Raw genomic sequence first — 15,285 nt, forward strand, 5'->3', positions numbered from 1 at the left:
TACATATTTTTAAATAATTTTATTTTTCGAGCTACACAAATTTTGGAAAGTTAAGAATCAGACTGTCTTACAATTAGAACCACGTCAGCCATGATGTTGGAAACTTTCATAAATGTCCTCAACTTTTTGCAGAAAGATAGCCTCAGATACTTTTATTGAACACAAAAGCTTATTTGCCCACAAAAAAAGAGAAAATAATGGCTCGTTTGAGGCGTCTGACTTACTTTATAAATACTTGAGTTTAATTTTGAGGGGGAAGGTTGGCATAAGGAAAAGGGGAGATGCTTACTGCTGTGGAAAGCTTCAGACCTACAAGCTCAGTCTAATGAGATGGATGTATTTCCAAGAATTTTAAGGTGTCTGGAACAACAATTCAAATGTGCAATCAGACACTTCTCATGGCTTTTATGCTTTTTTTTTTTTTTTTCCTTGTGTCAGGATAAATTGGGGAATCAATGACCTTAATTCCTTACGAGTGACGTCTCCCTCTGGTGGCACCTGAGAAACTTCCAGACTGATTTTTTCATCTGGAAAGCGAGTCACAGAGTCATGGTGGCATCTCCAGTTACTAAAATCCAGATCTGTGAGAGTTAAGAACTAGGCCATGTAGTGCAAATAAGTATTTCTGAATTCAACAGGTATGCCTGAGGGGCAAAGGTGCTAACACAAAGGAGGTTTAATGTCAGTGTAATTCGTTAGGGAAGTTAATTGGCTGCAGGGCTATACTGCAGTTTCTCTCCTGCTCCAGTTCTACTGAAAGTTAACTGCAGACTGTGTCCATAATGGGGACTCTGTAGACCCCAGATCTGAGAGAATATGAGGAGACAGAAAAATTAGTTTTATTCTCTGTAATGTCTGCAAGTGGCGCCTGGAAGCTTGGCTACATCTCTAAAAGGGAAGGCTGTTCTGTACAGAGGAGTGTAGCCATGTTTGGACCATCTATACCACTTACTGTGAGCAACACTCCAAGTGTAGGCTGAAAACATTATGTGAGTGGTGCTTGGAAAACTGAAATCCTTCCCTTCCTCCTTTCCTACATGTGTCTATTTCCTCATCTGAACTTTGGTTTGTTTATGTAAAGTGCTGGCAGGACTGTGACTTCAGCATACTGTTTCAGGATGGATGCTTCTAGCACATTTTCCATGCCCAGAGCAGCAGACTGTTTTGCTTTGAGAATGATGTTGCAGCAGTACTATGAAACTGTGGTAGGTTACTCTCTGTTTTGGCTCTGTGGGAAGGTTTTTTCCCTTGCTTGCACAGGTCATGCTAGAAACTTGCCAGCAGAAGTAGTTCTATCCAGTGGGGAAGAAAGGTACAGCTGATAAAAGTTTATTTGTTCTATATTATCATTTTGCACACGATTAGAACAGCCATCTGTTCTGTTAATTTTTATCAACCTAATTTAGACAGCAATAACATAATGCCATAAGATGTATTTCCAACAAAGGGAAAATCAAATATGATTTTTTAAACCATTTCGAGGATAACATTTCTTCTGTTTAAAGCGTACCAGCATGCTGAAGGGAAAAAAAAAAAAAAAAAGCATGATAGAAGAATAATTAATGTTAATATTTTCAAAATATTCTCAATTTCATACAAAAATATTTTACACTCATTCTACGGGAAAGTGTTCACATTTTCTTATGAATTATACATGAGAACAATTTCACATAGAAAACCTAAACAGAATTATTTTAACTTATTGCTAGGACCTGTAAAATTTTGTTTTAATCTCTGATATCATACAGTTTAATGGAAGGCATTAAAACCTTACATAAGAGCAATTTCATAATTGTTAATGTGACTTCTTCTCACTTAGAGAAATGAATACATGATTTACGAATGCAACTAAATTTTAATGAAGTTACTAGGTTATTCAGAGTGCTAGTCAGCAGATAGTAAAATAAGAGGTATGCCTCTAAATTGTCATAGGATTTGGGGCCCTTGGTTGAGGTTGATCAATCCAAGATATGACCCAGTTTCCTTCTTTTCCCTCTTTCTTCTCTTCAGAATTTTACTGCTTTGAAATATATATTTTGAAAACAAATTATCTTATAATATCTCAGATGAAATCATAAAATTTCATTTAATGAATGTAATTTAGAATCATAGAATCATCAAGATTGAAAAAGATGTCTAAGATCATCCAGTCCAACTGTCCACCTACCATTAATATTTCCCCACTAAACATGTCCCTTAATACAACATTTGAACATTTTTTGAACACTTCCAGGGACAGGGACTCCACCACCTCTTTGGGCAGCCCATTCCAGCACCTAACCACTCCTTTGGAGAAGAAATTTTTCCTGATGTCCAACCTGAATCTCACCTGGCACAATTTGAGGACATTCTCTCTTGTCCTATTGCTAGTTACATGGGTGAAGAGGCTGATCTCTGGTCTCCCCTGAGCCTCCCCCAGACTAAACAATCCCAATTCCTTCAGCCACTCTCCACCAGACTTGTGCTCCAGACCTTTCACAGCTTTGTTGCCCTTCTCTGGACACGCTCCAGGTCCTTGATATCTTTCTTGTAGTGAGAGGCACAGCACTTGAGTTGTGGCCTCACCAGAGCTGTGTACAGAGGTATGATCACTTCCCTGCTCCTGCTTGCAACGCTATTTCTGATACAAGCCAGGATGCAGTTGGCCTTCCTGGCCACCTGGACACACTGCTGGCTTGTGTTTAGCCGAGCGTTGGCCAACATCCTCAGATCAATTTCTTCCACACAGTCTTTCAGCCACTCTGCCCCAATCCTTTGAAGTTGCCTGGTGTTGTTGTGGTCAAACTGCAGGACCCAGCACTTGGTCTTGTTGAACTTCATCCCACTGCCTTAGTCCAGCTATCCATCCTGTCCATATTCCTCTGTAGGGCCTTCCTGCACGTAGGGAGATTGACGCTTCCTCCCAGCTTGGTGTAATCTGTGAACTTACTGACGATACACTCACTGCCCTTGTCCAGGTCTTCAGTAAAGAGACTGAACAGAACAGACCCACAACACCACTTGTGATCAGTTGCCAGCTGGATTTAACTCCATTCACCACCACTTTGTGGGCCTGGTCATCTAGCCAGTTCTTTACTCAGCAAAAAGTAAAGGAAATACTGTTTCCTGTTGATGAAGTACACTAACTGCACAAATGTTTTTGTAATGTTAAATCAACGTATGGTTTATTGACTTATGTAGGAAGAACGGGTTGTATGATAAAGATGATAAAGATGACAATGCTTTCCATACAGTCAATACTAATATCAAGAAAGAAAGATGGTGGTAGGTTGTATCTGCAGATTGGAGGAAATCTGTCTTGTAAGTCTGAAAAAAACCCAAGTTTTTGATAAATAATTCAAGCAAGTTAGCATCAATAAGAGGACTAACACAATTCCTGCATGCATAAATGGAAGGGAAATCTCTATGTAAAAGAACAGTGACATTTTGCATTCATTATTACCAGAACTGTTAATTAAGCTAATCCAAACTTGAAAAGAACATCAAAAACTTGTTAAGGTGCTGGTCAAAAACTGCAGGAATATTTCATTATATGAATTATTCACATTAAATGAGTGAGGAAGTTCAATCTATGTAACTAATTAAGGAAAAGTGTGGTGTAAGATGTAATTTCCTCATGTACTTAAATGGGCAGAAGATTTCTGACTGAAAAATCTTTAATGAAAACAAGGTAAGAACCAATAGCTGGGGTCAAAGTCGAACAGACCACAAACAATACTCTAACTCTGAAAAATGAGAATAATTAACCACTGGAATAATTTACCCAGGAGTATATCACATGCTCTCCACTACAATAAGTCTTTAATCAAGACCGTTGTCTTATTAAAAAAGCTACAGCTTAACTTTCAGATATGGATTTGATGCAGGAGTTAATGGGTGAAGCATGAAAGGTGAGAATAAATGACTTTAATGGTTCTTTCTAGTCTTTGGATCTGTATATTTTTTTAGTCTCACAACAAGGCAACTTTATGTATTACTGACAGATGGGACCTTGAAGAAAGAATGATGGATTCCATCAATGTATTTATCTCAATAAGCTTCTTTGTAAAGCTTTTGAATTTTAAAAAATAATGTTTTACTATGCTTATCTAGGCAAGGCAAAAGGTCTTAAGGGCACTTAATGTTCTTTGAAGCCATTAAATGAAAGACATATTGCAGATATAGGGCCAGATCTTCAAAGACACCAAACAATGAAAACAAAAGAGATGCAAGCTCTCAGCACCTCTGGAAATCAGATTCTGAAATCATTATAATCAAGTTTTCAAAGCATTAATATAAACATTTATGAGAGAGAGTAATAAATGGGAATTATAAGATATATTTTGACACTGTTCGTTTTAGTTGTTCTGGAGGAGGCTTCTCTGTCTTCCTCCCTTGAAGTCTGCCTACAGCCAAACAAACGGAAAGTTCAGTTTATCCGAGAGGATGTTCCACTAAAAAAATACACCTTATTTGGCATATTAAGTAGGTAAGTCAAAAAAAATTAGACCTTGTTACAGCAAAGGGAGAGCGATTAAATTAAATGCGCTTCCAGAACAGAACACTCCCATAGATCAACAGGGTAATAAAAGCTTGTCGATCCCCATCCTGGTGCTTTTCTAAACACTTTTTGAAGTACAGAACACAGAGCGCTCAGCACTTCAGCTTTGTCACAGTTGACAGCCTGTCGTTTTTAATGAAAATACTCTCCGTTTAGAAGATGACAGAAATTACATGCATTTCTCCTTTTATTTTTCTGTCATCTTTTCTGTCTAGCATTTTTACAGTAGCAGTTGGTTATTAAAGCATTACATAAGTATGCAAAATATATTAAGAAGAGAGGAAAAGAAAATGCTATAGCCCTGCAATTACATATAATGTGTGTTTGTGAGAAATGTACACTGTAGGATAACATCTGGCATGTGGCAATAACTATTTATTTTCAGTTATCTTTAAAGAGAGTGAGACAAATTCTCTAGCTAATGCATTAAGTGAAGGTTTTATTATACAATTGCCTGAGTAATTTCCAACAGAGAAAATGATCTAAGCAGTGTTAGATAGCTCAAGTACATTCCTAACTTCTCCAGAAAACACGGAAGGGTCACACCGAACAATTAGTTGGCTCTGCGTTGCTTTTACAAACCCCTTTTAATATGTGGCGAACTTTTAGTAAGTGTACCAGCACTGGTTGACCCAGAGAATCAGATATGTAATCGCACCGGAGAAAGCTTGCTTCCTGGAAAGATGCAAATGTGAGGCAGTATTATGTGAGCTAGAGGTAGCCCACAGTTCTGTATATAGCCTTCAGCATGGCGGTAGCCACTCTGTGTGTTTCCTTAGTTCAGATTCCAATGTAAGCATTAGTGAGAGCAATGTTTGCTGTGTTGAGGTACTGAGGAAGTGTACTTTTAGCACTTAAAAGGGAAGCCATGGATTTGATCCTTTGTGAGAAGCTTAAGCCTAAGAGTTACTGGTGATAGCCTGTATAGGCTATATGTAACTGAAAATTTTGCATGTTTTAGAAAAGCGTGGAGAACGGAATTCATTTTTAAGCTTTGGACATGTTTGTGCAATCTTAAACTTGTGCTTACTAGGGACCTCCATTAGTGTAAACTGGAATTATGTTTATTTAGCAAAGCTGAAATTGGAGCCCAGGAAAAGAAAGTTGCGTGAAGCCATTTTACAATAGGCTCATTTCTACTTCCCAGCTGTTTTGGTTCCAGCTGCTTGATACAAATGCAAAATCTGTGCAGGTTTACTGGAGGGACCAGACATACTGCAATCATTTCACTAGCACCTTCTTAACTTACATGTATTCCTGGTCCTGTGATGTTAAATCACCTGAACAGTCTCTCCACTCATATCCACTCCAGCTTAAAAAATCTGATCTGAGTCTTGATTGGGCTCCAAAGAATGTCTGCATCATATGTACAGCTCCTGTTCGGCAGCCCTGCCAGGCAAGTGGCATTGCTGTGGGCAAGCACACAGTTGACGTGGCTGTGCTGCCTGAAATACAGTGCTATGTAATGCTCACACAGCTGGAAGGAGAAGCAAGAAGAGATTGCCTTTGCTGAATACCCAGCATTAACCCCCTAGTAAAGTCCCTAATTGTGATTCCTGTCTCCAGAAACTGTGATTTTATGCTGAATGTAGACCAAAGGGGACAACTATGTTTTAATTACCTTTAGTCCTTGTAATATGTTTCTTGGTAAAGGTAGATTTGCTTTTTGAATATTTTAGCTGTGCAGAATCTGCATGTGACACAAGAATCAAATAACCCAGGGTTTTCACACCATAGCTCCAAATATTGTTTCTTATATAGAAATAGTGGTGAACCTTGTAAAGGATACAGATGGAGGGTACGTATGTGATGAGGAGAAGAGGTGAAATAGGCTGAGTGGTTATGTTTGAGTAATTGAAAACTAAAAAACGCTCTGCACAAGGTATGCTATGTTTAGAACTTGTACTGTGAGAATCACCAAAAATAAATGTATTCTCTGACCATCAGGAACTATTGCCTCTTTGTTAATTGATACAATGCTGCCTCCATAAGAGGAGGTAGAATTATCATCAGCTGTGGATTTGAAACTGGGCTGTATGACTGATGAGGGCTAAAGAGCAGTTCCATGATGGCTGTGGGATGCACTAGCCAATTGCCTGCAATCTTGTGGTCCAGATGTTTTCTGGTTGCTAGTAGCTGTTAGCTGCCAGTCATTTGTAGAAAATGTGATTAATATTTTTGGTCAAGCCAAGCTATTTTTCAGACTGGAAAGTAAACAACTTGTTAGTAATTCAGAAGCTTGGTAGAACGTTTTGTTGAATAAATCTATTAATGGTACATACTTTTTTCCTCAAAATATTAGAACAGAACATATTCTAAGATAAAATGCAGGATAGCTTTGCTTTTCTCTTGTAACCTCTACAATGCTGCACTTCAGACACCTGGCTGTGAAACAAAAAATATTACCTACTCACATGCTTCTTCTACTATGCTCAACCAAACATTTATTTCCAAGTAATATGCTGAAACATAAGCTTTCCGTTTTGCTAGCACTCAAATTTTCAGGGCAAATTATATCAACATGGTCTGTGTATAAGAGGGAACAACCTCCCAGTCAGTAACTCACTCCCCTAGGCAGGAATGCAGTATTACTATCCACTGACAGCTCATGGCTGGGGAAAGTGCTGTTGCCTTCAAGTTTTCCTTCAGGTCTGCTCTCACCCACCTCAGCCCCTTGGTAGCACTTAGCAGCTCAGCATCTTCATTCCGTCGTGCCGTGGATTTGTTTTATTAATCCATTTCTTATTAATGGTACAGGCTGTTAGAACAAACCATGTACTTTAAAAGAGTATGTGCAGCGTGGCATGTGCTTTTCCAAAGGTGTGACCTGACTGCTTCAATGCTTGTGCCTTGACTTTGAGGAAAACAGAATCAGCCAAGACAGGTCACAGGCATGGCTATTTTATAATTCAGTATGCCTACAGTGAGAGAGGTGGGCTGAGGTTGCTTTATTCAGTATTCTGTGTTTTAAGGGTCAGTCTTGTCCTAAGGTGTTTTTTTCCTCTTCTTTTAGACTGTGATTTAAAGGAGATTGCTTTCCATAATGATGCCATTTCCTTTCTGTCTTTTATCTGCCAGATTACTTTCCCACTGATGCAATTGTCAGCAAGCACCTTGACTACACTCAATTATTAAGAAGTCACTGCTCAAATGGAGCACTGAAGAAAAAGAAATATTTCTTACTGCATATTACCGAATATGTGTTTCATCTTTGTGTATTCTCTCCCTTAGTTTGGAAGACAGATATTTTATAATAGATATGTATGGGTATATATGTATTAACACCTATCAGATACTTAGAGAAAAATAACTAAGATATTGTGATCTTTTCTTCCATTTTTCCCTTTTGTATATTTTCTTTAGTGTGAAAGTTTCAGAAAACCATACATAGCTTAGACTTCCATATTTTTTAAAAGAAGGAAGTGGTCAGTTGTGAGGCTTAGGTTTGCAGTGCATTCCAACCACATGATTTTCCACATGTCCTAGTATGGGAGAAGCTTTAGAGCAAATGTAGAGGTTGGCTTTTTTGTGTCCTTGACCTTAGAACAGGCATCTACAACAGAACAGATGTACTGTGGAGCTGTCAAATGATCCAAACTGCAGGTGTGTACATATGTACCATGACATTTTCCACATGTTCTAGAGTCAATCATAAAAAATACGTATTTTGCTGAGAATTTCAGGTACGTTATTTTCATTGTGAATGAGCTCTGGGAAAAATGCTGGCCCTGAACATACCAGCCTTGTTCAATTTTAAGAGGCAACTGTCTTCCTGGACTTGTTTTTCTTCCTCAAATAAACCTCTCTGTGTAGGACTTAAACAAACAAACAACAACAACAACAACAACAACAAAAGTAAAACAAACTCCTGGATTATTAGATTACACATTCCATTATTGTATGGTTTTTTAAAGCCCTTCTTTCAGATGCAGAGCCCCTGTACCTGCTTACACTGTGCTACTCTAATTATAGACTGCAATTCTTCTAATGTGTACATTTCTTATAGTACGTTACCATAGCTCTCTACCGTGTAAATTAAGGTGACTTCAATTTTTTACTCTATATTCTATTTCAGATACCTCTTGGATGCTGTTTTGTAATTGTGATATGTACCAGAATACCCTTCTTTTTTTTTTCATTCCCCATGTTTTCCTTACAGATCCTTTTCTTTTTAGTAAGAAGTATGGGTATTCATATCTCTATAAGCATTTGCAGTGAGCAGACCTAGTAGGCTTTTCTTGTTTCTAGACTCTGGCAACGAAATCTTCAGAACACTCTAGCCTGCATCTTCCCTCCTCCAGTGCAAGGAAGCAGAACACATTAACAACTTGTAGATATTTTAAGTGCTGCAAATTCTTGTGTCTTTCAGGACCTAGATTTCTCATCACATCCACGGGAGCCTTGTATATTTTAGACGTACAGAATGAAGATGGACTGTACAACTACCGATGTATCACAAGGCACAGATACACTGGAGAAACACGACAAAGCAACAGTGCAAGACTTTTTGTATCAGGTACTGCCTTATAAATATTGTGTTGAAATAAGTACTGTATATGCCTATCTCTAGTATGCTGAACTGGCAAGGCATGATGTTGTGCCCATATGCACCAACAACCAAGTTTTCTATCAAAAGGAAGGTAGAGTTGGACCACTGTGAGGTTATTGCTTCTCTCTGTTTTAAAATCCTTTTTTTTTTTTTCTGTTTTCCTACCATTAGTAGATATTTCCAAAGGGCAGATAGTGTACACCTTCGCTTTGGCACTTAGTACAGTGAGTTTTAGTAGGCTTAGAGTGCTTTGTGAAAGGCCTGTGGATGGGATTTATCCCATTAAAGGTAGACATTCATTGTGAAAGTATCTAGTCCCCTTAACCTCCCTTTTGAAACAGAAGGGGATACAGACATGCAGACCCTTTAAGTGGTAATGTGTCTGGCCTGCTTCGACTGCCCATATTGGGGTGAGATGAATCGCCCCATGGTGCCTATTTCTCTCTGTTAGTCACAGCAAGAGCTCAGGTCATTTAGCTCAGCTGTAGGTATTTCTGCTGCAGGCATCTCAGGTTAGCTGAGGTGCATTTCAGCCTTCCTTTTCATTTTAAATGCTCCTTCCTCAGTGCAAATAGTGTTTTCTCCTGCTGCCAGGAGTCTCCAGCCAGAACTGAAATGTGACTAGGCTCAGGACACTCAGGGTACTGCAGATAAACAGGAGGGCTGATGCGAGGCTGTTATGGGCAAATGGCCTAATGCAACAGGAAAATTTGAAGGTAACTGAGGTGTTTTCACATTTTCTTCTAAATTTAAATCATCTACTGATTGTCATGTGTGTGAAGAAGGATCACCCTGTTCCTCCCACAGAAAAACACTTCAGTTGTCAATATGATATTTCTTCAATTTCCCTTTCTTATTTTTTCTTAGTGAGAGAAGGTGCCTTTTGTGGATGAGGTGAGAAGGAGGAGCAGCCCCTAGTCATGAGTTTGCAACTTACTCTCAAATACATCTGTATAGAAATAGCTCTTCTCCATCTTCCACATCTGCTAGATGCCTGTGACTGTATTTGCATGTGCACAAATCTGCAGTTTCATTCTCTGATCCACAAAGTCAGCTGACAGTAGACTCTCTCCTCTCTCTCTTCTATTACAGAAGACAAGTCCACCATCATGTTGAATGCCTCATAGAGGTTTTTTCTCCTTTTCACTATAACTAAATCCTACTGTTCCACCAGAGTATCACAGAATTGTAGGGATTGGAAGGGACCTCTGGAGATCACCAAAGCCAACCACCTGCTAAAGAAGGTTCCCTAAATTATCTTGCACTGGAAATTACCCAGGTGGTTTTTCAGAATCTGCAGAGAAGGCAACTCCACTGCCTCTCTGGGCAGCTTGTTCCAGTGCTCTGAGACCCTCAAAGTAAAGTTTTTTCTTTTCACAAGTTCAGATTGAACTTCCTGTGCTCCAGTTTGAGCCCACTATCCTATCTCTGTCCACCAATTAAAAGAGCCTGGCCCCAGCCACTTGGCTCCCACCTATTAGATATTTACAAGCACTGATAAGATCCCATCAGCCCTCTCTTCCCTAGTCTGAACAGTCCCAGATCTCTCAGCCCACCCTCATAAGGGCCATGCTCCAGAACCCTAATCGTATTTGTGGCCCTCCATTGGAGTTTCTCTAAGAGTTCCCTGTCTTTCTGGCACTGAGGACCTTCATAACCTAACACTGTGGCATTTTCCTTTTGATGTTATCCTCTTCTTTTTTAGTCTTTTTATCAGAAAACAAACAATCCCAGTAATTAGGTCTCAACTCTATCCTCTACCTTGAGAACCCTGAGGGAGTCAGAGGTGAGCACAAGGACTTGTATAAGTAATACACCTCCTGCCCTTCTCCAGTATGAACATTGCCGAAATATTTTGGAGTCTTCTGAACACATAAATTAGTACTTAAAGATGCTAATGCTAAAAATAGTGTGATTGAACAGGTTAGTATCACTTACCATTCAGATCCTTTCTTTCTTGATGTCTGTCTCCGGTGGCCAAAACTCTGGCTTTTCCTTTTCACAGGCAGATAAAGAATTTTTTTTCTTCTGCAGAGCAATCTTCCTGCTTTGGTCTTACAAGAATAGGCAGGGTCCTGTCCTTCTAGCTGGCTCCATAATATGGTCTGCTTCTGTATAAAATCATACTACGGATGAGCCAGTGGTAACATAAATAAAATTAGGCTTGTACCTTGGTTACCATAGGAAAATTTTAGTTATTTCACTGAAAAAGAGGAAAGAACTGAAAGCTCAATATTGTTTATAATTCATAATAAGCACTCTAAAAGACTTGCCCTCTCCGGACTTGCCTCTTCTGGTCCCCTCAACAGACAAAAACAAAATAAGAAATGTTACCTGTGTACAATGATTGCCTTTTTGAATTCCGTGGGATTAATTGTTCTTCATTAGAGCTATGCTGAGCTCTGGATAGCAATTGTGAGCAGAGTTTGACTCTTAATACTTCTCTAACAGGTTTGGTTTGGTTATCTTTAGTGGAATTTATTATGTTGTAAAGTAGCGAGTCCTTAAAGAACTGAGATCAGAGAATCCATGAACATAGTGGACCTTGTGATTTTTTCCCTGCCTTTTACATTTCAAATGTAAATTTTTCCCTGCCTTTTACAGCCATAAATATTCTTAGCTTAATTGGAGATTAAATATTTTTGTGGATATTGATTTCATTCTTTTGGCCATATTTTGTAGTGAAGTATTAAGCTTATTGACTGTTTGAAAGAGTGAAGAAGAGAATGTGTATATAAGAGAAAATACACATCTGGATAATTAGTATGCCTATGTCTAAAGCAGAATTCTAAATTGCATTGGCAGTAAGAACATATCTTTGAAATCATGTGGCTTTCAAAATAAAACCCAAGACAAATAATGTGCTAAAGAATATTCCTCTAATGCCCATTATAGTGTGCATTTCCAAAAATAATCTTGTCCAGCCATGAAGCCTGAACTCTTGAACTCCTTCTAACCTTCCACCCTCAAAAAAAAAAAAAAAAAAAAAAAAAAAAAACACTCAAAAACCAGCCCCATGATATTGAAAGCATAATGAATTTCTTGCTTTATCCTTAAGAAAAGATGCAAAGGAGAACATTTTAGCATGTATAACAGTATTTTGCCTCATTTTTCTTCCCCCTTGTCCTTGCCAGAAGTTATTTGCTGCTGAGTGTTGAAGCACAGTAAAAAGAAATCATTCAAAACAGCCCATATCAGATATTGTAATTGGGATATATTACTTTACCTTTGCCTCACTGGAGATAATTGTTTGTGAATCCTGGTATTTCTTTTGTGCTTTTCTTTTCTTTTTATTTACTTAACTAGAATATATGTTATGTATGAGTTCTAACCAGAAGTCTCTTCCACAAACATCCTAAAGAGATGTTTTAATCATCTATTTAGGTATATAAGAAGACAGTGTAAGAAAGCAAGTCACCTGAGTTATATTTTGTGCTTCCCTTAATATATTTGAAATATCTTCTCTATAAAATCCATCTCAAAGCTTTGAAAGAACATAGGCAAATCTCAGTTCAGCTTTTCTGCAGATGGGGGTTCTTGAGGATTTTTGGGGATTTTTGAAAAAACAAAATGATATTAATTTGGAAAAGATGACCTGAGGATGGGTGGGTTTCTCTTGAAAGGGAAGAAATGGTAGTTGCAGAGACAGGACATGCTTCCCATGGCAGCTACTGCCATTGTCCCCACCTCCTGAGGCAGCTTAGCTGGCCTTCCTGGCTTCTTCCTAGGTGTGTGAGCCAGGCATGCTGCTTTGCTGCCACCACCATTCAAGGTAAAGTCACACTTTACCTGGGCCTGGCATTGAAGCAAGTGTGATTTTCTGCAGAAAACTGGGAAACTGTCAACACGTGATGTTTGTTAGCCACATCTTTTCCTTACTATTACTTTAGTTTTTCCCCTGGTGACCTCTACCCTGTTTTGAAGTCCGTGTGGTACTTCATATATTCATACTTAAGAAGTTGCAAATGGAACCACATATGTCCTCCACAGTCTTTCGAAATTAAAAACATGTTGGGATAATACTGGGAGTTTTGAGTAGTAATGTACAGGCAATAACTCTAAAAGTCAGTTTTACTTTCTCATTATTTAATTGTAATTTTCAACTAAAGAAGCTGTTTTTATGTAGATGCATTCTTGCTAACAGCCATAGCTGTAATTCCACACATACTTACATTTTTATGGAGTTAATTCCTCAGGCTACACAGAGAAATCTGTGCACAGAAAGCATAGATGCCTCATGATCCCAAAGGGGAAAAAGGAGGTGGCTAATCAATTAGTCAAATTGACATTGGCCGTTCCAATAGCATCTTGGCAGCATGTTCCTTCACTAAGCCAGACATAAACAGCATGGCAAGCTAAAAAATAAATTCCTCAATGCCAAATATGAACCCAGTGGCTACTGATGCATGCAAATTCGTCTGTTTAACTACTGGCTGACATATTTCTGATGAGACAGGCAGTAAGTTACTGTAAACTGAATGTGCTGTTGCCCTTAATGGCTCAACTACAGAATAGAAAAAAATCTTCCATTATTCTTTAATTGAACTCAGCATTTGGAATTTTACTTAGCTATCCACACAAAATTTACTTAGCCCATCCATTTAGCATCAAAATTTGAGTTTCTAGATTGACAGAATAACATGCATAGTGCCTCTAACTAATGCAGTATAGATATTTGGCTCTCAAGTGTATCCTCCCAGGTCTGTGGAAGATGCATACATGAGATGAGTTCATGTAGATACAGCTAAGATTTTAAACTACCTATCTTAGGCAGCAATTATACAGTATAGCTTGAATTTAGTACAGATTGCTCATTTAATCTCTTCATCTCCTGATAAGGATCTGCTGCAGCTTCCTTGTGAGCAGTACCTGAGCCAGTTAAGTCAATGACTACTAAAAGGACAAACTGTAATCACGCATACATGTAGACAACTGTGCCTTTAATTTAAAGCCTTCAGACCACCGACAAATATGGGGAGTGTTGGCTTCACTCTAATCGAGTAGTGGAGGGATAACTGTAGTAATTGGTCAGGCAACACATTTTTGGCTCTTCATTCTTCTCGTAGAGGATATCAGAGAAATGGTTGCCACCTGGAAAAAATCCAGTAGGAAGATTTCCTAGTAGTCATAAGGTGTTTTAGTAGTATGTGCTTCTGGATCCCAGCCATCACTGTTGAGATATTTCAGGTTGATGGCTGGGGCACAGTACCAAACTGTAGTACATAAAACACTGGGCTAGAGAGTCAAAAAGCCAGGAGAATAAATATTGACATACTACTTAGCAAATGCAATAATTCGAATGTTCCCCTTGAAAATCTCTGTTCTTTCAGATCCAGCGAATTCAGCTCCATCTATTCTAGATGGGTTTGACCACCGTAAAGCCATGGCAGGACAGCGAGTGGAGCTGCCTTGCAAAGCATCAGGGCACCCCACACCAAAGTATCGTTGGCTGAAGGACAACGTTCCCTGGGAGCCTGACAGCAGGTTTCGGCAGACAGTTACAGGTCTGCTGATAGAGAACACGCGTCCCTCAGACTCCGGCAACTATGTCTGCGAGGTGTGGAACAACTATGGTACTGCCGAGATGATAGGGCGACTATATGTAAAACGTAAGTTTTGTGACTGACTGAAGCTCTTGCACTGCTTCTTGCCTGGACATTTGCATGTGGGAAGATGTTGCTATATCTTTTTGTACCTTCCATTTTGTTACTTTACCTTAGCAATGCCTAAACTTCTCAGAATTTTGCAACGTTTGGTATTAGACTCTGGGGAGATGAGTTAGTTGGACAATTGAGCGATCAGAAGTGCAAATAGATGCAATTTATAATGTAGCTATATAATTTATCACACAGAGGATATGTAATTTAGAATCTTCAATTGGATGCTTAAAAAGAAATTGCAAATGTTCTCATGAATAAAGCTACCAAACTCTTGTTGCCATGACTCATGCTGTTCAGTAATATTGAATACTCATACCTCCTCTTAGTTGAGTATTCATGTGTGAATATTCTGAATGTTTCACAAATTCTAGCAAAGATAATTATTACTCAGAAGCACTGCACTGGAAAAGTGTTATTCTTCTATTGTTAAAAAGAAATGATTTCCTGGAATAGAAATTACACTTTGTGAACTAACATTTCCACCTGTGTAGCACAACTAGCAAATGGGAAAAAAAGAACAGTTCAGACCATTAAAA

The 15,285-nt window shown here is 38.7% G+C and overlaps 1 protein-coding gene across 1 annotated transcript in view; it reads left to right on the top strand.

The window, feature by feature from the left end:
- DSCAM (DS cell adhesion molecule) overlaps window positions 1-15,285 on the top strand; it is a 370,474-nt gene that overhangs the window by 184,855 nt on the left and 170,334 nt on the right. Inside the window, exons 2-3 of the mRNA XM_042867346.1 lie at window positions 8,910-9,056; window positions 14,420-14,698. Of these exons, the coding sequence (XP_042723280.1) occupies window positions 8,910-9,056; window positions 14,420-14,698 (426 nt within the window). The remainder of the gene's footprint in view (window positions 1-8,909; window positions 9,057-14,419; window positions 14,699-15,285) is intronic.

Source organism: Lagopus leucura, unplaced genomic scaffold (genome assembly GCF_019238085.1).
Source record: "Lagopus leucura isolate 7727_CA_CO unplaced genomic scaffold, USGS_WTPT01 Super-Scaffold_100001, whole genome shotgun sequence".
Classification (NCBI taxonomy): Eukaryota; Metazoa; Chordata; class Aves; order Galliformes; family Phasianidae; genus Lagopus; species Lagopus leucura.